This window comes from Mya arenaria, chromosome 3, assembly GCF_026914265.1.
Source record: "Mya arenaria isolate MELC-2E11 chromosome 3, ASM2691426v1".
NCBI lineage: Eukaryota > Metazoa > Mollusca > Bivalvia > Myida > Myidae > Mya > Mya arenaria.
Window position 1 is genome coordinate 30,403,659 of NC_069124.1, and position 26,817 is coordinate 30,430,475.

The following is a 26,817-nucleotide window of genomic DNA, read 5'->3' on the forward strand; positions in this document are numbered from 1 at the left end:
AGAGAGAGAGAGAGAGAGAGAGAGAGAGAGAGAGAGAGAGAATTGTTCTCTCAACAAAACTTTCCCATCATGGCGAGTTTTAAATGATTTTTTGTTTAATACACCTATAAAAGCAGCAGTGACCGTCGTTGTCCTCAATGTTTATGCATGCGGGCACCTTAGCCAGGTTTTGCGGTTTGCTTTTGGATATGATTTTATTTGATAACAGAATTTCGGGCACGCAGGTTCTAAGAACTGTTAGTAGTTCAATCTATTTTGGTTAGTCTCGTTAGAATTGTTCTCTCAAAAATGCTAAATGTAAGTGTTAAAACTGACAGTTATATCAATGGAAATTATGAATAAAAAATGTTTGTTCTATTATGATTTTTCTGTTTGACCCCAAATTATTATTGTATATCCGTGTTCCAATACTTTATTCAACGATATATTGCAAGTTGCGTGCCCTGATTGTTCCATTGCAGATTGTTCAAAGGTCCATTCCGTGTTCTGTCCCTTTTTCCATATTTTGTTTCTCTCCAGGTTTAATGTAATAATAAAGATTCGTCAGAATTAATCAGGCCTGGGATCAATGAAAACAATCAACTAAGGTTAATCATAGACATATTCTGAAATTAGTAGTCGTTCGCTAGGGGAGAGCACTGCGTGGTGGATGGTTGATTCAACTGTTGCCTGCCACTTATTTTGCGACATCATCCCAGTTTACGACGCATTTCCGCATGTGTCAGCCGGCGAAACTTTCATTCATTTTACTCTTCGTTGCATCATTGAACTCTATTTAAGAATAAGGTTGTGTAAAAGGTATGTCATTTCTTGCAGTCAAGCTGCAGACTGATTTGTGGAGTAATGGATATTAAATTTGAGCTTGAAGAAGTCAGTAAGATGTGATGCATTGGTTGACAGCTGTTAATTACTTGTCACTGTTTCTGATATTTATTCTTATTGCTATATATAATGAAAAAAGTGCTGTCATAACTGTCGAAAAGTAGTTTAAATTGTTCAAGTCTTTTCCCTCTGTTTCTCAAACAGTTTGCTTTGGTAAACTTGAGCGCAGTTCTCTTAACCGGCTAATGGCTAGAGCTTTTTTTCTTTCATGGGGAATGAAAAGTTGTCAGTTAAATGATAATTTTATGGGGGTTTCTCATAGAGCTAAGTTTGTCATGGGGCATTTACAATTGTCTATTCAAATAATTATTTTTTGTTATCAGAGCATAAGTAGGCTGGTGAGACTTCAATCCAACATGTTTCACTAGCCTGATAAATGCGTTTAGATGTTTGTGGTTATAGGTAGCCAGAACAGTCATTTATCAAGATAAATTTATTCAAAAAGTGGAATGTTAAACAGACATGCTGTGTTTTGATGGGTATCAATACCAGTGTTTTTCTCAAATACTTATTTTAAAAAAGTGATAAACCACTTGTTAAACCAATATTCATAAATGCTATAAAATTTACATAACATGCTTAGTGATGAAAGTCATGAGATGTTGGAATAGTTTAAATAATATTAGGAAATAAATTTATCATATGCAGTATTCTCAATAAGAAAAGGTGCCAGCTATAATGAACGATTCAATTGGGCCTGTTCATATTTGGAAAAATAAGTGAACTTTAAGTAGAGTAAGTAGATGCTGGTTGGTTACTTTACTATTTCATACGGTTCAAGTAAAACTTCTTCAGAACCCTGCAAACACCTTACAGTTGCCCGCTCCTTATTGTTCATGCATGCCAAGCGCTGGACAAACAAAATACAGGGTAATACGATAAATACCAGTCGATATGCATTAACTTCTAGTTAAGTATTGTTGAAATAAAATGCAATACATTGTTTTTTTCAGGTTATAGATAATATGGCGCAGAGGAAGGGAACTGCCAAGCTCACAGAGCTGTTGGCAATAGAAGACCAGGCACAGAGGAGATGGGCTGAGGAAAGAATCTTTGAATTAGATGCTCCCCCAGCAGGATCAGCGGAAGCAAAGTAAGGGAGTATTTATAGAACATTGAGGTCAGGTCAGGGCCTCTTTTAGCTGTTTTTATAGCAGTTATTTAGTTTTTTTTATCTCATTAAATACTGAAAAGGGTTTAATTTTTAGCATGTCTGGTTTTCAAAAGCTTGATATACATGTTAAAGAGAATGCATATGTATATATATATATTTAAAGTAAGGCCTATTGCTCTGACTAGTAAAATTATGCCCCATTGGTCGTGTCATATATAAACAGACAATCGTTGTGTTTGATCTGCCTGCTCTCATGTTTAAAAATATTTATTGTAAAAAATGCTAATGAATCCTTTGAAAAACAATCTTTGCAAAAAGGCTTAATATTTAAAAATTATTTTCAAATGTGCCTTGTACATGTGATTAATTTATTTATATAGCTCTAAGTGTATGAGTTATTTTTCAGGAAGGAGAAGTACCTGGTTACCTTTCCTTATCCATACATGAATGGAAGGCTTCATCTGGGCCACACATTTTCACTGTCAAAGTGTGAGGTAAAATGCTACTTACTTTTCCTGAAAAATTTGCTATTCTTTCTGCTTTTTGTTGTTAGTGACGTGAAGTGAGATTGTTCTGGTTTTGTGTTGGTTTTAGCCCCGACCAGAATCACCTTTGACCAGATAGCCTTCAATTACTGACACTTAAGTCAGGGTTATCCACGGCTATCCACTCTTTTTGAGGGCCAAATATGGGCACTGTCACCCATTAAAAAATCCTTTAATTCTGCCATAACAGTCAAAATTCCTCCCTCAGGACATTCATTTTCAAAAATTCCTTAAATATGCTTTTACTCAGAAATGTATGTCCATATTAAGTTATATAAATAGATACCCTTATATTAGAATGAGGAAATATGTTGATTATAGTGATAAGTTGTAAAATTATAATGATTATTTTAGCCAAATTTTACTTATGAAAACTCCCCTTTATGTTCAAAATTCCACCTACAAAAGGGGAATGCGTCCCCTGTCCCTGGTGGTGGTGTTGACATGGTTTCTATAAGCGTCTGTAAGATTCAAGCTTACATTTCAATAACATAATTAATCAAATTTAAACAAAACTTGAAGCATTCCTAACAAATAAAACAATTCTTTGTAGGAATTGGACTTTCAGCATTTGTAACATTAAGCCTTCGTAATTTTCAGTTTGGAGTTGGGTATCAGAGAATGAGAGGGAAGCGATGCCTGTTCCCGTTTGGCCTTCACTGCACTGGAATGCCCATCAAGGTTTGTACATTTATATTTAAACTATGATCTTTAGAGTAATGACTTAACTTAGATACAAAATGATTCTTAAGGTTTATAGTGGTGAAATTTTGTATACTTTGTACACTCTCAAAAGATCATCATGAACAATCAGTTGTAATTTTGTGACAACGATATTTCTCATGTTGTTCAATGCTCCAGCTAAGTAGCAGAGTGGGGGCAACCTACGGCCCTTTTCCAGCACCCAGCTGCCATTTTACTACATTCTCAGACCTGCTGAGCACTTTTGTTCGATAGAGTCTTTTTCAGAAACAAGTATAGGCATAATAGATATACATAATTTTGGACACTAAAGTAAAAATAATAGCTAAGGTATTCATAATTAACTATTAGTATTGAAAGTAGTTACAACCCATAAACAATCAGAATTGAACATTGTCTCCTGCAAGTCCCCCATTAAGGCTCATTCAATGTACATCAAAAGTGCCCTTTCTGACCTACCACCCTGCCCTTTTCAAAATCCTGGCTGGAGCACTGTAATGTTATTATGCTTCTCAAGTCTTACATCAGAACTTTGTTTTACAAGACAGACCAGGTGACAACTTTCTTCTCTTTTGAATCAAACTGAAGGATAAACAGCTCGATGATAAGTCAGTGAAATTTGTACTGATTAGAAGTCAGTAATCCCTACATATATTAAATATGTTGTTATATACTAATTGTGCTAGTTTTACACAGGCGTGTGCTGACAAGCTGGCACGGGAGATGGAGGATTACGGTTACCCGCCCGTGTTCCCGTTAGAGGAGGATGCAGAGCCTGCCAAACCCGAGGAGACGGACATTGTCATTATGGACAAGGCGAAAGGAAAGAAGGTACGGCATGATAGTGTTCACATTAGTAGCGCTTATCTCATTTGTACTAACTTGTTTACTTACACTCAAGGCCTAAAATAAAAAATTTATTGTTTGGAGTAACGCGACCGACCCATAAAAATCGTTGCCGACTCAAATTTTTTTTTGGCATTTTGATCCGCAAATTTTTTTTTCAACGCCTTTCCGCTACTATAAAAAAACAAAAAAAAAACAAAACCTACCTACCTACCCACCTTAAAAAATCTGGGTAGGGTTACTCCAAACAAGAAATTTTTTAAGGTTGGCCCAATGTACTGTAACATTGTAAGGTTTTAGCTGAAGGGTAATTGAAGGGTGTATTAACCATGTCCTTTTTCAGAAGCACCATTCTGCCCTTATGGAGACTTTCTGCCTTCATAGAATTAAATGCTCAAAACTATCAATTTTTTCTTATGTATTGTTTAAACCTTTATTTCAATTATTAATGCATACTTACTTTACATATCTGTCAGCTGAAACTTTATATTACCTGTACTTCAATTAATCTGAATTCAAATAACATTTTTGCCAAATTCATAATGTTCAAGTTCTTCATAGCCCGATTCAATGTGGCCTGTTTACTATTAGCACTCTGTCCTGTTTCTGCAGCACCATGTCCTTTTTAAATCCTGCCTTAAACCCTACATCGATAATCGTTATTCTATTTAAAGATCATTTGACATCACGTAAGACTTTTAAGGACTTTCTTGAAGTTGGTAGGGGAGGGAATTTAGTAGTTTGTTGATATCTGAGTAGTTATTGTTTTAAAACTTTTTAGATATATTGCCCAAGATTAAACAGATAAAGTCTTAATTTATTAAATATAAGTTCATATGCGGAACCCTTATAAGTGTAAATACAAAAGACGTTTTTCTTGGCGCCATTATTTAGCACAAATATAGAAATAATAATGAATGGCATGAATGTTACACTTCTTGTTTAAAATGAAAGTAGGGTTTTAACTTTTGATGTAGTTGCCTCCCTTTACCTAACAGATTTTATTTGTGGACTTATTTTCATGTACTCCATATTTTAAAACAATTCACTGCCTTTACATGGTATCATATATTCAAATATAGTGTGTAGTTTAGATAAATTTCAAGTGGGTGCTGATCTGATGGGACCTTTTCACTTTCGTACCTCTTTATATATACCAATGGCTGATATTTGAACAGAGTACATGTAATACTTGTTTGTGTAGCTCAAATGTAATTTGTATAATTGTTATAAAAAAATATCATCAAACAATTCAATTTTTAAATTAAATCATTATTATGCAGATTTATTATATAACATATAAAAGGTATTAAGATAAAGAAGAATATCTTGTAAAAATCTTGACAAACTGTTTGTGATGGCAGAGATAATCTGAGACATTTATTAGGGGAGATCACTGCGTATGACTTCATTATTTTTTGGTAATGTTGGTTGTGATTTCTTTTTAACTTTGATTAAATTTGTCTCCCTTTCACTTTTAGAGTCATTGAAAATGTCAATATTATTGTTAACTATCCTCAATGTCTGTTTGTTAAATATAAAGACTCATTTATGGCTTTACCTGGTAAAAGGGTTTTAGCCAGGTTTTAAAAAAGGGAGGGACAAAAGAGCACATTGTATCGTGCAGTGGTAAAAAAATACCTAAATATTTATATCAATATATGTCGTATGAGTTTAAAAAGTTGCCATCATCATACTCCTGATAAGATTCAATTACATAATGTTTTATTTTTTATTTATTTTGAGTACCTGAAATAAAGTTAGCATTCACCTTCGTACATACGTACACTTCAAAGTGCCATTCTTTTACCGAAATTCCTTCCTGTTACCGGACAGATCTTCTGTTAAATCAGTTTCCTTCCTGTTACCCACCTTATTTTTCTTTTATAAATACAAACTCGAACTGTCTAAGCAATATAGAAAATGTTTGAACTGAAGTTAATTAGCTTTTAAATATCAAATATGTAAGGTTTGTTTGAATTCTTAATCATATTTCAGCTTTTGATCAAAACAATAGAAATATTTGATTAATTTAAGCATTTAATTCTTTGAAGGCAGGAGGCTACACATTCTCGTCTCCATGAGGGTAGAAGGGTGCTTCTAAACAAAGGACTAGGTGCAGCAACCTTCCTTAACCCGCTAGCTAAAACCCTAGCAGCTTTAATACAAGCCATGTTATACACATTTTGTATATATATAACGCATGTTGTAGACTTTTCATGTAGAGGGAAAATCAGTCAATTTGAATGAGAAAACAAATGACAAGCAATCAATCTGCCAATAAAACTCACCAAAATGTGCGGTTAACATGGAGGTATATGCACAGGCCTTTTTCTAGGCATTGGCTTCAATTTTCTTTCAAATCATGTAAAATTCCAAATTTTGATACATGGAATTTCTACATGAATCAGTGGTTCTTATGTTCAGGATTACAGGGGCAAGACACCAGATGGTCTCAAATTCAACAAATACATTATTTCCTCAAAACAAGCCTTGAATTGTCAATATGAGCTACTATGTGCCCGTTAAAACATTATTATACGTGACTGAAATCATATTTTATGTATTGTAAGCAATGTGATACATGTAAGTAAAATTCAATCTGTTGTACACAACGATATCAATTTTATGTAAGTTTTTGACAATTTTCTTTTTTTCTTGCATTTGTATCATCTGGTGTGTAGTCCCTTTAAGAGCTTTTTACTTTAATTTTACAGTTGTAAAGACTGTTTCTTTGCTAGGATGTTTGCATCAAAAACAATTTAATATGAAAATAAAATAAATGACTTTAAAAACAATTTTAAAAATGATCTAAATCCATTGACCCTTTTTTGGGCATGAATCCCTTATACTCAAACAGACCCCGACTTTTTTTCAGGATTAACAATTATCAGCTATTAGAACCCCTGTTGTATTATAATTTGTTAGTTCCCCCAAATTTTGATGGGAAGACTTGTTCCGTCAATCCCCAGAGAATTCTGATGTTTATTATCTGTCTATGTTTATTCCCACAGACGAAGTTGAAAGCAAAGACGGGAGGTCTGAAGTACCAGTGGCAAATCATGCTGTCCCTGGGGCTGAAAGATGAGGAGATACGGGAGTTTGCTGACCCACACCACTGGCTCTACTACTTTCCCCCACACTGCAAGGCCGACCTGCAGAAGATGGGCATCAAGGTATGGGGCCCGGCTCAGCACTAGTGGCTTCAGCTGTAATTAATTACTGCGACTGAGCAGTGGGCGTATCTGTCAAGACTTGTCGTAGTGTTTACATTGATAATGATATGACACCATAATAGGAAAGTATAATAGGTTTTCTTGATCAATTTATAGAAACATATTTGGCTAGAGAAATAAATAAATAAGTAATTATTATTGATACAGTGTCATTGTTGTGCTAGTGTTTCACAGGCGCGTAAACTATAACTATTTTTCATGACTATTACTGCGTACTGAATTTCATGATATTTTGCCAAGTCACTTAAATTCTTCTGCGGTAATTTCATTGAATAGTTCAGTAGTTTCATATCTCATGAATTATCCTTTTCTTGCCTTTGCAGGTAGACTGGAGAAGATCATTTCTAACCACGGATGTTAACCCATACTATGACTCGTTTGTTCGATGGCAGTTTTGGAAGCTGAAGGAAAGGAACAAGATCCAGTTTGGTAAAAGGTACGAGGTTGTTATATTCACACATGAAAATGACCATATATAGAAGGCTGGGTTTACATTAACTTCATGTATTTTTGTTCAGTTTGGTAATTTGTAATAAAATGAAATGTTATGCTGTGACTATGGTATAACTTTGTAAACAGCAATGTTTGAATCATTGAAGTGGTGAAAACACTAGAATACAAAACTAGAAGACAAATGCTAGGGATTAAATGTTGTTACGGATGTCTATTAGTATAGGTGACCACCTCTCACCCACAAAGTCAAAGCTCAAGCCCCACTCAATCTCATGGCCTCTTAAATATTCACTGGTTGCTACTCAGAAAAGAAACTGGAGAGTGATACATATCAGCGAATAGCGGTTTTTACAACCCAGCTAAAATATATAAGAAATCTTGTTATGCACCCAAAGGTGGGCAAATTAAAATCACACCATCCGTCCGTCTGTTCATCCATGTGTCTGGCTCAATTTCTTTTGTCTTGTGTGGACAGATTTTAAAATAGCTTGCAACATGTGTTTGACATACCAAGGTGACATGTCTTGTTATTTACTGTTTAGGTACACAATCTTCTCGCCCAAGGACGGTCAGCCGTGCATGGACCATGATCGGAGCACGGGTGAGGGGGTGGGGCCCCAGGAGTACACCCTCATCAAACTGAAGCTCCTGAAACCTTACCCACCGAAATTCAAGTAAGTTGAAGTTATAATTTTCGTTTGTAATTTTAATTATTTTTTTTTTCTTAAAAATATATATTTTATTGCGTTGGCTGTTTACATGTGTACATACTCTGTTTGGCAAGCTGAGAGCTATGGCAATCACAAAACAATTTTACTGGTTGCTTGGTTTGATGGTCAAGCATGAACTGGACACATGTAATTGAGGAATCATCATTGTCAGAATTGGATGGTGATAAATTCAATAATAACTTGGTGTTTTCTGTCCGAAATAAAGATGAAATGTTTTTGACTTATAAGGCCAAACAGTTGAATTGGTTTTCGTAGTTTTTTTTGCATTTCTTTTAGGCTTTATGTAAGAATGTTATTATCATAATTGGAGATTGGTGTTAAAGTAATCTTGTGTATAAATCTTTAGGTTTTAAAATACATATTAAATCACACACTTAAAATAAAATGTATTTTTGAAATAATGTTTTACATTTTTTTTTTTTTTTTTTACCAACTAAACATAAAAACGTTAAAGCCTATTTATAGGTTGGGTTGGGTTACCTATACAAATGTTGTTGTTTTTAGCCTAAGCACGTTTAGAAAAAAGGTTTTGCATTTGAAGCACCATTTTATTTTGAGTAGAAGAGATTTGTGAAATTCTCATGTTTTGATGACTACAGGAAAATTGAGAGCAAGCAGGTGTACCTAGTAGCAGCCACCCTGCGTCCTGAGACGATGTACGGTCAGACCAACTGCTGGATCCACCCTGACATAAACTACATCGCCTTCGAGTTGGCGAACGGAGACGTGTTTGTTAGCACACGGCGGGCAGCACAAAACATGAGCTACCAGGGGTTCACAAAGACTGACGGCAAGGTGGATGTCCTTGTGGAAATAAAGGGCCAGGTCTGTTTACTTTGTAATTATTTATTAATAAGTTGGGATGTTTTCTTCGATATAAACCAAGTACTGATATCTGTTTTTAAAGGCTTTTCCTAAGAAGTCCTAGGCATCGCAAGTTTACAATGATAAATAACAGCATTTACACTGTGCATTATTGGTGAGATTATATTAATGGATATAATGGGCTGAAAACTTGATTGTTTAGGATATTATTGACGGAAAATTTGATTGTTTAGGATTTAATGGACAGAAAATTTGATTGTTTAGGATTTAATGGACAGAAAATTTGATTGTTTAGGATTTAATGGACAGAAAATTTGATTGTTTAGGATTTAATGGACGGAAAATTTGATTGTACAGGATATAATGGGCGTGGGTTTGAGCGGCCCCCTGACAGTGTACAAGAAGATCTACACACTACCCATGCTGACAATCAAGGAGGGGAAGGGTACGGGAGTTGTCACCAGCGTACCCTCCGATGCCCCAGATGACTACGCAGCTCTCAGAGACCTCAAGAAAAAGGAGGTCAGCACAGCACCCTTGTTTTTCATTCTGTCTTCATCGTTAAGAAGAATTTATCTTATATCCTCAGCCTCCTGAGTTTAAAAATTGTAAATCAGAAGCATCTTGTAATATTTATGTCTCCCCCTCTCTGGGGGAGACATATTGTTTTTGCCCTGTCCGTCAGTCCGGTAGTCCGGTAGTCCGTCAGTCCGTCAGTCCGTCCGTACGTCACACTTCGTTTCCGATCGATAACTGGAAAACCGCATGACCTAGGATCACCAAACTTGGTAGGGAGGTTGGTCGTGAGGTGTAGAGGATCCCTATTGTTTTTGGGGTCACTAGGTCAAAGGTCAAGGTCGCGGCGACCCCCAATATAAAAAACATTTCTGCTCAAAATCTTGAGAACGGTTTGACCTAGGTTCACCAAACTTGGTAGGGAGGTTGGTCATGAGGTGTAGAAGATCCCTATTGTTTTTGGGGTCACTAGGTCAAAGTTCAAGGTCGCGGCGACCCCCAATGTAAAAAACATTTCCGCTCAATATCTTGAGAATGGTTTGACCTAGGTTCACCAAACTTGGTAGGGAGGTTGATCATGAGGTTTAGAAAACTCCTATATTTTGGGGGGTCACAAGGTCAAAGATCAACGTCGCTGTGACCTCTAATGTAAAAAAATATTTCAGTGCAATATCAGGAGAATGCTTTGATCTAGGTTCACCAAACTTTGAAGTGAGGTTGGTCATGATGTCTAGTTCCTATTGATTTTGATTGAAATCAGTAGGTCAAAGGTCAAGGTCACTGTGACCTTGAGGTGAAGAAACAGTTTCTGCTCAGTAACTAAAGAACGCTTGCACCCAGGAACTTCATACTTGGTATGCTAGTGGGTCATGACTAGAAGATGACCCCTATTGATTTTGGGGTCACTAGGTTAAAGATCAAGGTCACCCTGATCTTGAGGTGAAGAAACTGTTTCCGCTCAATAACTAAAGATCCTTGGGTCTAGGAACTTCATACTTGGTATGCTAGTTGGTCATGACTAGTAGATGACTCCAATTGATTTTGAGATCAGTAGGTCAAAGGTCAAGGTCACCCTGACCTTGAGGTGAAGAAACGGTTTCGGCTCTATAACTAAATAACGCTTGCACCCAGGAACTTCATACTTGGTATGCTAGTTGGTCATGACTAGTAGATGACTCCAATTGATTTTGAGATCAGTAGGTCAAAGGTCAAGGTCACCCTGACCTTGAGGTGAAGGAACGGTTTCCGCTCTATAACTAAATAACGCTTGCACCCAGGAACTTCATACTTGGTATGCTAGTTGGTCATGACTAGTAGATGACTCCTATTGATTTTGAGATCAGTAGGTCAAAGGTCAAGGTCACCATGACCTTGAGGTGAAGAAACGGTTTCTGCTCAATAACTCAAGAATGCTTACACCCAGGAACTTCATACTTGGTATGCTAGTTGGTCATGACTAGTAGATAACTCTTATTGATTTTGCGATCAGTTGGTCAAAGGTCAAGGTCACTGACCTTGAGGTGAAGAAACGGTTTCTGCTCAATAGCTCAAGAACGCTTACACCCAGGAACTTCATACTTGGTATGTCAGTTAGTCATGACTAATTGATGGCCCAAATTTCATGTCCATCATTGATTATTTCTCACCGACGACCACACAATGGGGGAGACATGCGCTTTTTCAAAAAAGCAATCTCTAGTTCTTGGTTTTTTTTGGCAGATTTTTAAAAAAACCCATATTGAAACCATAAAATATATCATGATAACTTCACATGATGTGGATGATGTATTTAACTTCTCTTTTTCAGCCATTTAGAAAGAAGTATGGGCTCACAGACGAGATGGTGCTACCTTTTGATCCGGTAACAATCGTTTTTTATCAAAGAACCCTAAACATGGGTAAAATGTATTTTGGTCCGGGGCAGTATGACCATATATGTACATGATAAATGATCTTAATTTCGGAGATATAGAATGGCATTCCAATATTGGTCTTATTTAGATCTAAGAAAGATGTTGCTCATAGGATTACTTATTGTTAATAACTGACCAATAATGTGAATGAAGTCAATGATGTATGACCGTACCATACACTTGAGTTGTATATTGAATTCCATCCATGGTTGCATTGCACTTTTCCCAGGTACATTTTTTAAAGCTGATGAAATTTGAATGTATGTTTATATGTAGAAGATTTATTGAGCCACAAATGAGAATTCTAGTTTGATTATTAAACAACACATACATATTAACATTTTCCATCAGGTCAACTTGAGCAGTTTCCAAGTCTTGTAGAGAAAAACTGCTTCTGTCTTGAATCTGAACCATTTTAATGCAATAGTAGACCACTATTATGTCATCAAGTACTCTATCCTCCCACCCACAGGTGCCTATTATCGATGTGCCAGAGTATGGTGACCTGTGTGCTGTAACAGCCTGCGAGCAACTGAAGATTCAGAGCCAGAATGACAAGGACAAACTCCTGGAGGCGAAGGCTGCTGTGTATCTGAAGGGGTTTTACGAAGGGGTGAGTAGTATTTTTGTTCGCAGTTCAGTAATTTTTGTTCAAATCTGCTTGGACTCAAATATTTTGTTACCACTGATCCTTGGCAAAACTTGAGTGTGTGAGGTAGTTTTGTGCTCAGAAATGTTGCATTCTGTTTTAGAAATCAGGTTCAAAGCCCAGCCGCAGCAAACCGAAAGATGTTAAAAATATGGTACCAGTAGTTCCCTTGTCTAGCGCTCGGCATTAAAAGGAAGGTACTGGGAAAATGTTGTACTCAGTACTGTTTCAAACCAGAGAAGTTGTATCCTGTTTATTGGTGCTTTGGCACCGAGCAGTTTTAAGAACCAAGACGTCTCTTCGCAAAGAGCTATGGTATCACATACGGATCTCTGTTTCTTCATGTCTTCCAATGGCTGGATTTGATTGCGAATTGCAGTCCTTTCTATCTCATGGCACTTAAAAACACATTTTATGGTGTCATGGCGGAGTCGAGCCATAATGCAGCTAATAGGTGAGGGCAGATCTTGATAAACAAACTGGTCTGTAATATATAATAATGTTTTTCTTAGTGAGTTTCTTTGCTTATGCAGGTGATGAAGATAGGAGAGTTTGCTGGAAAGAAGGTCCAGGATGTGAAAAAACTTGTACAGAAACAGATGATCGACAAGGTAGGACGGCTTTTTCTAGTCCATGTGTTTTCATAACGTTCTGTTGTTAAGTAATGGCAAAATAAGTTAAGCAATCTTTACAAATGAGAATTACATGTGTCACATGCGATGTATTAAGTAAGGCAATTATAATTGCTTGCTGAAAAAAAGCTTGCTCATTAGCCAGGCATTTCACCCCTTCTTGTGGCCTGGGTATTCACTTATGTCCTGAGTCTGAGTTTCAGTCTAGAAAAACTGAACTCTTAAATGTTTCAATATATCTATTATACAACTAGTTTTGATAGAAGATGTGTGCCTGATATAAAAACAGGTTATTTGTAACACATACATATGTTTTTTTCCATCTTTGCCCCCATAGTAGCATTTTTGCAACAAAAGTAAATTTTGTCTTAGACTCACTACATTAGTGAATATGGGCCTAGTACAACATTCCTGATGTGATGAAAATGAGCTATGATGTTAACCCATCTTGATATAACCCGATTCAGAATGAGGCTGTTAAGTACATGGAGCCGGAGAAGCAGGTGATGTCGCGATCAGGAGATGAGTGTGTCGTCGCCCTCTGTGATCAGTGGTATGAGAATTGACTTTTTGAGTCTACAATTTAAGTGCGTAATGTGCGTCTTTGACCCAAAAAAAGATTATTAACTTAAAACTTGGCCAATACTCAATAACTGTTAAAGATATTCAAATGGAACTTGGTACACATGCTGTCAGAGACAAACCATGCATGTGTAGGATGACTAAAAACTAAAAAAAATGTCAAATATTGCCTTTTTCAACAAAAGCAAACATGTAAAATTTTGAATAGTAGCCTTAACTAAAAACTGTTTAAGGTATTCAAATGAAACTTGGTAAACATGTTTTCAGAGACGATATACAACTGCCTACAAGTCATTCTTTATTATTTACTGAGTAATGCGCCTTTTTTACCAAAAACGGCATAAACTTTTCCTTAATTTAATAACCGGTTCAAGAAATTATAATGGAATTTGGTACACATATTGCCAGAGACAATTGACATGTGTATAGCAAGGTTCATTATTTAAATAATTGTTTGGTCATGAACTTGAAAAAACAACAACAGACGTACATGTTCCCTCCGTGTCACTCTTGTTACACTTCCAATATCTTACACTTTTTAAAGGGATGAACAATTTTGTGTGTGTCAGGATGTAAACATTTAATGGAAATATAAAAGTTATGAGTGCAAGAGTGACCTAGTTGTAAAAGTGCTCATCTCTCACCCCTAGAGATCTTGTGCTCAAGCCCAACAAGAAAATATTCTGTCAAAAATGTTTAATGCGGACTTATAGATGTCTTCAAAATCATTTTGAAGATTACTTAACTAAACTGAAAATGAAAGTTAATATTTCTCTGTTTTACTTAGCCATGAAATGCATTGACATGGCAGGTATCTGAACTATGGAGAGGAAGAGTGGAAGACAGCGGCACGGAAATCCCTCGACCACATCGAGACCTACACTGACGATGTGCGCAAAAACTTTGAGGCGACGCTCGAATGGTTGCACGAACATGCCTGCTCCAGATCGTATGGACTCGGTCAGTTGGACTTTGTTCAATCTTGTTTTGTTAACAAATTGGGATTGATTTTGACCTCATTTCAATAAAAACCTTTAGGCTAAAAAGTGTATATTTCAATGCGTTACACTGTTTATGGTGTACAAAGTGTTTCAATAAAAATATTGTAAGAACATGTATCGTATACAACTGCCCCTTAAATTGCTGGAGTCTGAAAGCTGTTTAAAGCAGCTTAATGTTTGGACCAAAACAGGGTTCTGAGATTATTTATTTCCTAGTATGGTTAAAGTATATGCATTTTTGTAAAAAATAACTTCATCTCCAATTTAAATATAAAATGACTACACAACTGATAGGAAGGTTGTTGCACCAAAATTAAACAATGTGACCATTGTGAACAGTAGACAATATTTAATATTTACATGAAGGCACGAAGATCCCCTGGGATAAGAAGTACCTGGTGGAATCCCTTTCCGACTCTACAATCTACATGGCATACTATACAGTGGCACATCTCCTGCAGGGCGGACAGTTTGATGGACTCAAAATTGGGCCTGCCGGCATTAGGTACAGATATTATAAAACATGAGTCTTACTTGGTGCTTGAATGGGATAAATATTTTACATTTTATATCTACCTGTGTACTGTGGTAGTCTGCTTATGAGTTGGATCATCTGCTTGAGAAAAAAAATGTTGCAGACTCACTTGTGACACGCTTTACTTTATTATTCAGTGTTTTTTTTAGGCCTGATTTGGGGCCGAAATTTGGCCCCATTCCCCTCTCCAAAAAGTATATATTTTTCCCCTATTTCAGTAAAAAAATTCCCCTCCCGACGATGTCAAAATCGTCCTCTAAAATAACTTTGCCGATCGTAATTACGGCACTTTTCAATACGGTAAACGCAGTTTGGCGCCGCATTTTACACGTAGTGATCATACGTGCTAGTCTCCCTTGATTGATCGGTATCGTTCAAGCGCTCGGAAAATTAATTATATTACGATTATACGAAAAAACAAGCGTCCCGTCAATCTTCAAAATCAAATGGCGCACAACGTGAAATTTTACACCATGAATTCCCTCTGTACGCCTTCTAGGAATAAACTACGGGGCAACACACTTGACAGTCTTATAAGAATATGTATGAGAGTGCCAAAAGAACTGTCAGCAGGGGACATTGACAACATAATCAACCTTTACAATATAAAACAAAGAGATATTGCTTTTTAGATTGCTTTCACTTTCACTTTGATCTTGTTATGTATATGCATATGATCAATTTATTAAAGAGGAAGGCAAAGCTTAAATGATTTTTGCATTTATACATTTTCCCCTTTTTGCCCTTTTACGACGCGATTTTCCCCTCCTGACGGGCCCTGGCCCCATTCCCCTAAAAGTGAAAAAAAACACTGATTATTAAATACAGTCAAACTCCATTGGCTCGATCTCACAGCCTCGAGCCTCAGAAAATTTGAGCCAAGCCAGAATGCCTACCTTCAATAAAAAATAATCAGATCTTAACATCCAGTAAGAGCCAACGAGCAAATCGAGCGAACGTGTTTCTTCTGTGTACATGGTTGGTCATTGACAATGGGCAATGCACATTTCAAAAAATAAGCTGTGTGGATTTGTTAATATACCAATGTCCATGCAAGTCAGATTTGAAGAACCAGACCATCGAGATAACACAGTTCGACATAGTAAATTTTGACTGTAATCATAACATTAATTAACTATGAGTGGTGGGAAAAGCTTTAGTAACCATTCATTGTTATTTGATGTTATGATTACAGTTGAAACTCACTACGTCGTACTGCGTTATCTCGATGTTCTGGTTATGTCAAACTTTTTTGATTCTTTTCGGTTTAATTATACATTATGGTTATATTGAATTTTTGTTGCCGATGCTGGTGATGGTGTGGAGGACGCCAACTTTGTGGAGTTTTTTAAGGGGTCCCAATGACTTTGACTTGGCATGTTTTGACTGCATATTGTGTATTGTTTCCAGCCCGGAGCAGATGACAGGGGAGGTGTGGGACTACATCTTCTACAAGAAGGCTCCGTTCCCAGACACGGATATTCCCCGTAACACGCTCAATAAGCTGAAGGAGGAGTTTGAGTACTGGTACCCGGTGGACCTGCGCGTCTCGGGGAAGGACCTTATTCCCAACCATCTCACGTACTTCATCTACAACCACATTGCCATCTGGCCAGACCAGAAGTAAGGGCTCCATCTTAAACATTCTGTTTGGTGTTTTAAGCTCATGATTGTGTTATCAGATAGATTAATTGGAAAAACCTCTGCCAAATGATCTTGGTAAGTGGCAGTTATTGCTGTGATGTCTGGTAGTGTTTGAAATCGGTTCCAGTTTGACGATCTATAATCGGTTCCATTCAAGTTACCGAGAATCAATATTCCAATTGGTTTTTGACAATACACTAATTGTAGTTTTTTTCTTGTACAATAACTAATAATCCATAACTATGTTTATGTTTTGTGTATGGTAGAAGTATTTTTAGTCATTGTTGTTGCTTTTGGCCATATTGTTAATTATAACAACTGCACACTTCTGAATGCAAAAATGAACTGAAGGCAAAAATTGGTGAAATATTAAGTGAACAAGAGGAAAGAAGAAAAACAACTCGCCGATTGAATCGATAATCGATTATGGCGAAATACAATCGATTGTCGCCAATATCAGGCACAACTAATCAATTTTCGATTATAATTGATCATCAGAACATCACTAACAACTGGTCAGTTTAATCTGTGCACTATTGTTATATTCCAAATCATTTAATATTTATTTCATCAATGCAAAAGCAGCATTTATGACTGTACACTACGTCTCTGCATATGACTTTCGATTTTATGACCCCATGGTGGGGCTCAAAAGTTTGGTGAGATGACCAAGAAATTATTATTTCTTGTTTAGAAGTTTTTATTAGGGATACAAAGGAATGGCAAAATTAATATGCGAATATTCGGTATTTGATTTGATCTATATTGTGAGCCCCAGTTAAAATTAAATATTCTAGAAGGTATATATTGATTATATTTAAGTTGCAATAAAATTAGTTTCCTTATATTTAGTGAACTATCATAGTTAGGGGCTAATACACATGCAAGTTGATACACGAGCAAGTACATTAATTCAAGTAATTTGAATCATCAGTATGTTCGAGATGAAAGATTTATTATCATCTATATATGTTTTGATGATTCGATCGGGGGTTATTTGGTGTGTACTTGATAAACCAGCTATATTTATATATGCTTTTGAGTAAACTATTTTAAATTTATTTCAGAGACAAGTGGCCGGGTTCAATCAGAGCTAATGGACATCTGTTGCTTAATTCAGAAAAGGTATGACAAGGAATTCTTCACGCCACGTCATTTAGTTATTTGGAAAAAGGAAACATGTGAAGTTTTTGCATTTACTTTCATTGAATAGAACATTGTATACGCCAGCTTAAACATTTCATATTTGTTTTAAAGTTGACTAAGTTTTCTTGAAATAACATGGCCACTTTAATACCAAATAATAAAAAAAAATCTTTTTAAAATGATTTGCAGGTAATTTAGAACACAACCTACATTCTAAGCCAATGAAATTGCAGATAGAACTAAACTTAATCATTAAGAATTACAACTTTCTTGGGTGTTCAAGGTCCGCAAATAGATTGTATTCTAAGTCAGTAAGATGACCCGAAGTAATATCTTAATGAAAAAGAAGGGCCCTTTGCTACGCTCTGTCAGCCCATTCTTAATCATTAAGAATTTACTTCTTGTCATCTAACTATTAGATAAGGAGCAAATGTTTGTACTCAATGCATGCCGGGGAAAAAATATAAGTTTGTGGGCCAAGACACATGCTAACTAAAAGTTTCAAGTCTTGGGTCTAGCAATGTTTTGGTTGTGTAAGCTTATTTATACTCACACTGGGGCAAGGCCCATTCGGCACGTGCTCTTATTAGATTGTTAGTCATTTTAGGTTTTTGGAGTGTAGTGCACAGACAGAATGTAACCCTGGTTAGAGGCTCCCTGGTTCTTTAACGTGCACCAGTGTATAGCACTGTCCCACAGGACCCCCATTTAACGTCCCTCCTGGATGATGATTAGTATAATGTTTATGTGGTGCGGCGGGGAATTGAACCTGCGACCCCTGGATTGAAAATCAAGTGTTTTACCACCTGACCATGGATCCTCCACTGGCTAACAATGTTTTCAAATGTTTAATTGCTTAAAAACCAATAACATTTGTAGTAAACTCTACACACCTGTTACCGTCAGTGTTGAATAACACTCCTGCGATTGCTAAAATATGCAGCAATTTGCACCATTTGACTCTGGTAGAAAGAAATTACAATTAGCCACTAGACAATGTCGATGGTAACTTGATTGCAAACTTAAAGCCCTCAACATGACAACACTTTTGTTTTTATGAAGTATAAACATTTTGCATAAATCAAGGGGTTAACAAATCCAGTCTACTTCTAGTAAAAAGAGTCTTTTTGTTGGATTTGATATTTTTCTAGAAATATTGGGCCAACACAGTGGAAACGTGATTTTATCTAGTGTTCCCGATCTGTTTCTTTCATCTACATATACATCGAGGAATTGAGAGATTAATATTTTCCTCTTAAAATTCATGACCTATAACTTGAGCCTCAAATTATTCATATTATTGTGAGATAAGTTGGAAATAACAATGGATAAAAAACAATAAATAAAAAAATCAACCAGTTTTTCATTACTTTTCACTAATTCAGGTACCTTTTGGATGTCTACAGTACAATTTTGTGTCCAAGCGTGCAATGACAAACTGGTTTTATGTATCCAATTATGTTTTAATATTAATCACCAAATCTGTTGGACACAGTCTGTATTTAGCCTGAATTGAAAAGGTGCTTTGATTTAATTTAATGGCAATATTCAGGCAGATACAAGCGTGTGAATGATTTGACTTGCAACCTGTGTACTGTCAATTACGCAATAAGTTGAACAACGTATGAAACATGAAGAAGTGAAAGATTGACAGGACTATTTATAACTATCAGTTATATAATGTGATCATTAGGTGCAATTTTTAAATAAATCTTACATTAAAATAGGTTTTTAAGTGCATTCAGAATGGCACAGAATGTAGTAAATGAAAAGCTCAGTTTAAAAACAAACAGGGGGCCATGCCCCTGGACCCCCCTAACTGGCCAGTTCACATTCTTTTTGTGACATTTCAACCAAATCTTATTGAAAACCCTGGAAATGAAGATTGCTGTTATGAGTCTTGAGTCTGTATTATGACTTGAGACAGTGTTTGTAATCACTGCCCTGGTTAATTTGTTCTGTGATGTCATTGTAATCATTTCTGATATAGATGGCCAAGTCCACTGGAAATTTCCTCACCCTCTCCGATGCCATCAATAAGTTCTCCGCTGACGGTTCGTTTTATTTAATATTTTATTTGAACTGATTTCAAACTTCAAAGCTTTCACTTTTAAAAGTTTTCAAACTTAATTGTATTCACCCTTGAAAATAAACAAAGTATCTCCTTATAAGTCATCTGGCTTAAATGTGATAACTTCCACATGATTTATAAGCATAATGTCATGTGTTGAAGCAGGAATTTTATTTTGAACTGCTTAATAGTCTTATGGCAACTTTTATCAACTATTAATAACAAAAAAAGAAAATGTCTGTGGTTTGTTAAATACTTGATATTGTTATGTCTTTATATGTTCGGGCTTTTGGGTTATAAACTCGTTACTTTGGAAACATAGTCAGGTATTCGGGCTTGTTCAACAAAGTCTTTATTTCAATGACATTAGGTATGCGGTTGGCACTTGCCGATGCTGGTGATGGTGTGGAGGACGCCAACTTTGTGGAAATGATGGCGGAAGCCGGCCTGCTGCGACTCTACACCTACCTAGAGTGGGTCAAGGAGATGATCACCATGCGTCCGGCCCTTCGCACCGGAGAGTTCACGTCCAACGATCGCGTGTTTGATAGCGAGATCAACATTTGTATTGAGGTCACGCAAAAAAGCTATGAAGAGATGAAATACAAAGAGGCTCTGCGTACTGGGTTCTTTGAATTTCAGGTGAGTTGCCAAGGTTTCAAAAGTGATTTAAGCCCCTTTATCTAGCTTTGGCATGAATCCCTCTTTCTCAATTTCCCCCTGGCTAATTTTAAGGATTATCAATTATCAGCAAATAGAACCTCTGAATTGTATGTAAAATTTTATGTGTGGTTTAAAAAAATTCTTTACTGAAAAAATTAATATGTCCTGAAATGCCATACCTGTATACACTTTGAAGCACCCTACTTTTTACTGTGTTTAATTGAAGTTTTAAATGGAACTTTTTGTTTATTTTGTTATGATAAATGCTATATTAGTTATATTAAGTGAGAGTGATAATGGTCAAGCTTTCAAAAATGCCATTGGTTCAAGCAACATGAGGGGCAAGTTCTCTCGGCCTCTAAACCAGGGCCCCCATATCTTAATTCATGGACTTGCCTGAGTGCCGCTTATCCTAATCCTAATAGACATGCGGCCATTTTACAGTCCATTCAACACACACTTTATACTCTTAAATCTAAGTTAAATCTCAATTGTTTATTGAATACAGCTCAAGCAATTGTTGTCTCCAATAGTGACTCATAGACTTATGTCAGCTGTTTTTTCGTATTGGAGCTGAAATATAGTGTAATAATGAAAAATCTAAACTAATCCGTGTTGACAGGCGATGCGTGACAAGTACCGTGAGGTTGAGGTGGAGGGTATGCACGTGGACCTCGTGTTTCGATACATCACCGTGCAGACACTCATGCTGTGCCCGATCTGTCCTCACCTCTGTGAACACATCTGGACCCTCCTTGATAACGTAAGTGCGGGTTTCAACACTAAACAGAGTCTTACAGGACTGCTGCCTTTAGGCTTGGGCTTCTTAATTATGGAGCTAGGGAGTTCTTTCAGACTCCTAGTTCGTGTAATGGAAGATCGAAATAATGCTATTTATCATCAGACTCTTAGTTTAAATAAAGGAATACCGAAATAATGAATGCTGTTTTGCATCATCAGACTCTTAGTTTATGTAAAAGGAATACCGAAATAATGAATGCCTGTTTGCATCATCAGACATCATCAGGTTAATACAATTTTATCATCATGTCAATTTAAAGTGTACATTTTTCAGCGTGAGAGTATCATGCGAGCCAGCTGGCCGACTGTTGGACCGTACGACAAGGTTCTCGTCCAGTCTTCAGAGTACCTCATGGACAGTGCACATGACTTCCGCAAACGCAAACTAGCATACTTGAATGTTGGCAAGGGCAAGGTAACGTGGGTTATTGAGCTCAATATGTAATCGACTACATATGTTGAGATTTGGATGTTATGAAGATATGTTCTACTGTATATAACAGGTGGTATTGTGCCATGCTAATTAGTAATGCCTTTGTGACTTGGTCTTCAAATTGAGGAATTAATCATTGAAAAATTCTAAGAGTGAACATTTTTAATCACATGGCACTAACTATCATATAAGTTCTTTTCCCCCATTATCTTGTATGCTAATTTGTACTGCATATGAAGGATCTTTTTTAATTTTAGTCGACTTGTCGAATGTTTTAAAACTTCTCCTATTCTTCTAATGCTTATTTTATGTCTAACTTAATCAGCTTCTTTCATGACATTCATTTCTTAATCCTTAATAACTATCATCCTCACGCAAAGTGTATTGTTATCTTCTCCAGAAAGAAGTGCCTGCGCCGACCCATGCAACAGTGTACATTGCTAAGTCCTACCCTCCCTGGCAGCACACAATTCTCACCACGCTACGTGAGATGTATGAGGTAGGCTTCTACGATTGCATTAAATTTGATTATGGCTTAAGCCTGTACAAAGAGGTGTTGGCATGTTAGCACTTACCGTTACTGTTAGTGAACAGTTTTAAGGGACTAGACACCAGATCATACAATTGCAAGAAAAAAGAAAATTGTCAAAAACTTAAATAAAATTGATATCGTTGTCTATAATGCATTGAATCTTACTTAATGTCGTATCAATTCGCTTAGGACACGTATCTTTCTCAGTGTTTGCGTATTTTCATTCCAATTTACTTGGTTTGTCTATAATGTAAATACCATTAAATTTAAAAATAGTGTTGGTATATGTAACTAGACTACCATATTTTCTCGACTATAAGACGGGGAAATTTGGTCCTGATTTTGGACCTTAACGTCTTATAGGCGAGTCTATAAGAATTTCATAAAGAATAGAGTCGTAATCAGGAATATTCAACATAAGGTAATCAACTGACTGATTTATTGTCTGTGGATGACACCCCAATAAAAGTGACACGATCACACCTATCGGATTAAGACGACCATAGATCTGCTTTGTTTCGCGACGATGAACACTCAATATAACACATGTTATCGGTCCAAACACGTTGTTTTTCACAGGAGACATATTTTGTTACCTTTAGAATAAAAATATTTTGACAAATATTTTTTTTACTTTCTATTTCGTAAATAAAACTTACTTTTTCCTTACTATAAGGCTTTGCATATATCATGCACATGCATGTAACTAGCAGATTTCAATACATATTTCATTAATTGTTACATTAATTTATCCACAATCATCAATGGTTATTTATTACTCAAAATTTAAGTCCCATCAACTGCAATCCAAACAAACACTTGCGAAAATATAACTCATTAACACGTGTAATGGAATTTGTTCTGTTTGTCGGCTGCAGATCAAACAGTACAATTTGTGACGTCACAGCCCGAGCTGTGTAAAGATCGTAAATACCGTATGAACCCACTTAAATCCCAAAATTGCGTCTAGGCTGGTTCAAACATACCATACCATCGGAAAATAAAAATCAATAATCCCAACCAAATGAACAAATGAACAAATTTAGTTGATATTTGACTGTTAAGCTTGAACATTATCACATACTTGGAGAATTTCAACAGTAATCTCCCTTTGCGAGCAGCAAAAAAGCGACAGCTTAATTGTTTTGTTTTGAAAATGTAATTCGAAAGAATGAATTCCCGATAATTCCCTCTTAATGTATAGTATGTTTTATCCCCGTTCTATTTACTCATAAGAGTAAAATGTGTTCACAAAAACAAATTCAATATATAAAGCCGGGAATCCACATAACATGCCGGTACAAATAAAAGGTGAATTACATGCTATTGAAATTTGTGTATTAGACCAAATGACTCTATTGTTTCCGAAGTAACGTGTGTATATTTTTGGTATAATTTTGTTTGTACCGAAGGATTAGCTTGGGAAAACCAGAATATCTATAATTCTGGACATAAACTGTTGTAACAATATTATCAACCATAATGTTCTACGGACATATGTATATCCAACATGTTATCATTGAAATAATAACCTTATTTGGTTATCTACATGCACGTTTTCTTCTGATTTTATTGCGTTGACTTGTTGCTATGCATCAATTTTTTTTTTTGTACTTAAAGTGTTATCCATGAACAACTTGTACTTGTTGGGAAAGATAGGGTAATAAACTGATAAAGTCATTGCTATTTGTGTACTAAGCAGTTCATTGAACTAGGAAAATTTTAGCCAGTTATGCAATGCCCTGCTTTAGCTTTACTGATAGTCCTCATATGTCTATTGATGGAACATATCTAGGGCCTGTTTGTTGGTTTTAATGAATGTGTTTCCTAGTACATGCCTCACAAGGTTTTCATGAAACTTTTAGTACATGTTTGTATTGTGTAAAAAGAAACATGAATGTGCACATCTGTTACCTTTTTTCATGGAGTTGAAGCCTTTTGCTGATTTTATACAGTGAAATATTGTGAATGGTAATCCTCCTAATACTCAGCTTGAAGATTTTTATAAAACATAGAGGGAAGCTCTGACATGAACATGATTTTATATTATATGTATAAGATACACATACAATTTGCATTTCTCACTATTTGATCAATCTAATAAATATTGGCTCAAGGACAAACCTTTTCTCTACAATTAGAGGCTAATATAACACTGGCTCATGGTGAGCCATGCTCTACAATTCAAGGCCAATAAAACACTGGCTCATGGACAAGCCATGCTCTACAATTCAAGGCCAATAAAACACTGGCTCATGGTCAAGCCATGCTCTACAATTCAACGCCAATAAAACACTGACTCATGGACAAGCCATGCTCTACAATTCAAGGCCAATAAAACACTGGCTCATGGACAAGCCATGCTCTACAATTCAAGGCCAATAAAACACTGACTCATGGTCAAGCCATGCTATACAATTCAAGGCCAATAAAACACTGGCTCGTGGTCAAGCCATGCTATACAATTCAAGGCCAATAAAACACTGGCTCGTGGTCAAGCCATGCTATACAATTCAAGGCCAATAAAACACTGGCTCATGGTCAAGCCATGCTATACAATTCAAGGCCAATAAAACACTGGCTCATGGTCAAGCCATGCTATACAATTCAAGGCCAATAAAACACTGGCTCATGGTCACGCCATGCTCTACAATTCAAGGCCAATAAAACACTGGCTCATTGTCAAGCCATGCTATACAATTCAAGGCCAATAAAACACTGGCTTGTGGTCAAGCCATGCTATACAATTCAAGACTAATAAAACACTGGCTCGTGGTCACGCCATGCTCTACAATTCAAGGCCAATAAAACACTGGCTCATGGTCAAGCCATGCTATACAATTCAAGGCCAATAAAACACTGGCTCGTGGTCAAGCCATGCTCTACAATTCAAGGCCAATAAAACACTGGCTCATGGTCAAGCCATGCTATACAATTCAAGGCCAATAAAACACTGACTCATGGTCAAGTCATGTTCTACAATTCAAAGCCAATATAACACTGACTCATGGTCAAGCCATGCTATATAATTCAAGGCCAATAAAACACTGACTCATGGTCAAGCCATGCTATACAATTCAAGGCAAATAAAACACTGACTCATGGTCAAGCATTGCTATACAATTAAAGGCCAATAAAACACTGGCCCATGGTCAAGCATTGCTATACAATTCAAGGCAAATAAAACACTGACTCATTGTCAAGCATTGCTATACAATTCAAGGCCAATAAAACACTGACTCATGGTCAAGCATTGCTATACAATTCAAGGCAAATAAAACACTGACTCATTGTCAAGCATTGCTATACAATTCAAGGCCAATAAAACACTGACTCATGGTCAAGCATTGCTATACAATTCAAGGCAAATAAAACACTGGCTCATGGTCAAGCATTGCTATACAATTCAAGGCCAATAAAACACTGACTCATGGTCAAGCATTGCTATACAATTCAAGGCAAATAAAACACTGACTCATTGTCAAGCATTGCTATACAATTCAAGGCCAATAAAACACTGACTCATGGTCAAGCATTGCTATACAATTCAAGGCAAATAAAACACTGACTCATTGTCAAGCATTGCTATACAATTCAAGGCCAATAAAACACTGACTCATGGTCAAGCATTGCTATACAATTCAAGGTCAATAAAACACTGGCTCATGGTCAAGCATTGCTATACAATTCAAGGCAAATAAAACACTGACTCATGGTCAAGCATTGCTATACAATTCAAGCCAATAAAACACTGACTCATGGTCAAGCATTGCTATACAATTCAAGGCAAATAAAACACTGGCTCATGGTCAAGCATTGCTATACAATTCAAGGCCAATAAAACACTGACTCATGGTCAAGCATTGCTATACAATTCAAGGCAAATAAAACACTGACTCATGGTCAAGCATTGCTATACAATTCAAGGCCAATAAAACACTGGCTCATGGTCAAGCATTGCTATACAATTCAAGCCAATAAAACACTGACTCATGGTCAAGCCTTGCTATACAATTCGAGCCAATAAAACACTGACTCATGGTCAAGCATTGCTATACAATTCAAGGCCAATAAAACACTGGCTCATGGCCAAGCATTGCTATACAATTCAAGCCAATAAAACACTGACTCATGGTCAAGCCTTGCTGCACAATTCATGGTCAATAAAACACTGACTCATGGTCAAGCCTTGCTCTACCACTAAGGTCAATAAAACACTGACTCATGGTCAAGCAATGCTCTACCACTAAGGTCAATAAAACACTGACTCATGGTCAAGCCATGCTCTACCACTAAGGTCAATAAAACACGGACTCATGGTCAAGCCATGCTCTACCACTAAGGTCAATAAAACACTGACTCATG

At 36.4% G+C, this 26,817-nt stretch overlaps 1 protein-coding gene across 1 annotated transcript in view; it reads left to right on the forward strand.

Annotated features, from left to right (window-relative positions):
* The first annotated feature begins 687 nt into the window (after positions 1-687).
* The window catches only part of LOC128228010 (leucine--tRNA ligase, cytoplasmic-like), a 40,673-nt gene continuing 14,543 nt past the window's right edge, over positions 688-26,817 (forward strand). Inside the window, exons 1-23 of the mRNA XM_052939022.1 lie at positions 688-798; positions 1,836-1,975; positions 2,403-2,490; positions 3,142-3,222; positions 3,940-4,074; positions 7,104-7,265; positions 7,649-7,761; positions 8,321-8,452; positions 9,109-9,334; positions 9,692-9,856; positions 11,658-11,711; positions 12,236-12,376; positions 12,946-13,023; positions 13,512-13,597; positions 14,438-14,586; positions 14,994-15,132; positions 16,573-16,785; positions 17,874-17,931; positions 19,943-20,006; positions 20,394-20,665; positions 21,309-21,449; positions 21,762-21,902; positions 22,321-22,419. Coding sequence (XP_052794982.1) covers positions 1,848-1,975; positions 2,403-2,490; positions 3,142-3,222; positions 3,940-4,074; positions 7,104-7,265; positions 7,649-7,761; positions 8,321-8,452; positions 9,109-9,334; positions 9,692-9,856; positions 11,658-11,711; positions 12,236-12,376; positions 12,946-13,023; positions 13,512-13,597; positions 14,438-14,586; positions 14,994-15,132; positions 16,573-16,785; positions 17,874-17,931; positions 19,943-20,006; positions 20,394-20,665; positions 21,309-21,449; positions 21,762-21,902; positions 22,321-22,419 — 2,865 coding nt within the window. The 5' untranslated portion in view covers positions 688-798; positions 1,836-1,847. The remainder of the gene's footprint in view (positions 799-1,835; positions 1,976-2,402; positions 2,491-3,141; positions 3,223-3,939; positions 4,075-7,103; positions 7,266-7,648; positions 7,762-8,320; positions 8,453-9,108; positions 9,335-9,691; positions 9,857-11,657; positions 11,712-12,235; positions 12,377-12,945; positions 13,024-13,511; positions 13,598-14,437; positions 14,587-14,993; positions 15,133-16,572; positions 16,786-17,873; positions 17,932-19,942; positions 20,007-20,393; positions 20,666-21,308; positions 21,450-21,761; positions 21,903-22,320; positions 22,420-26,817) is intronic.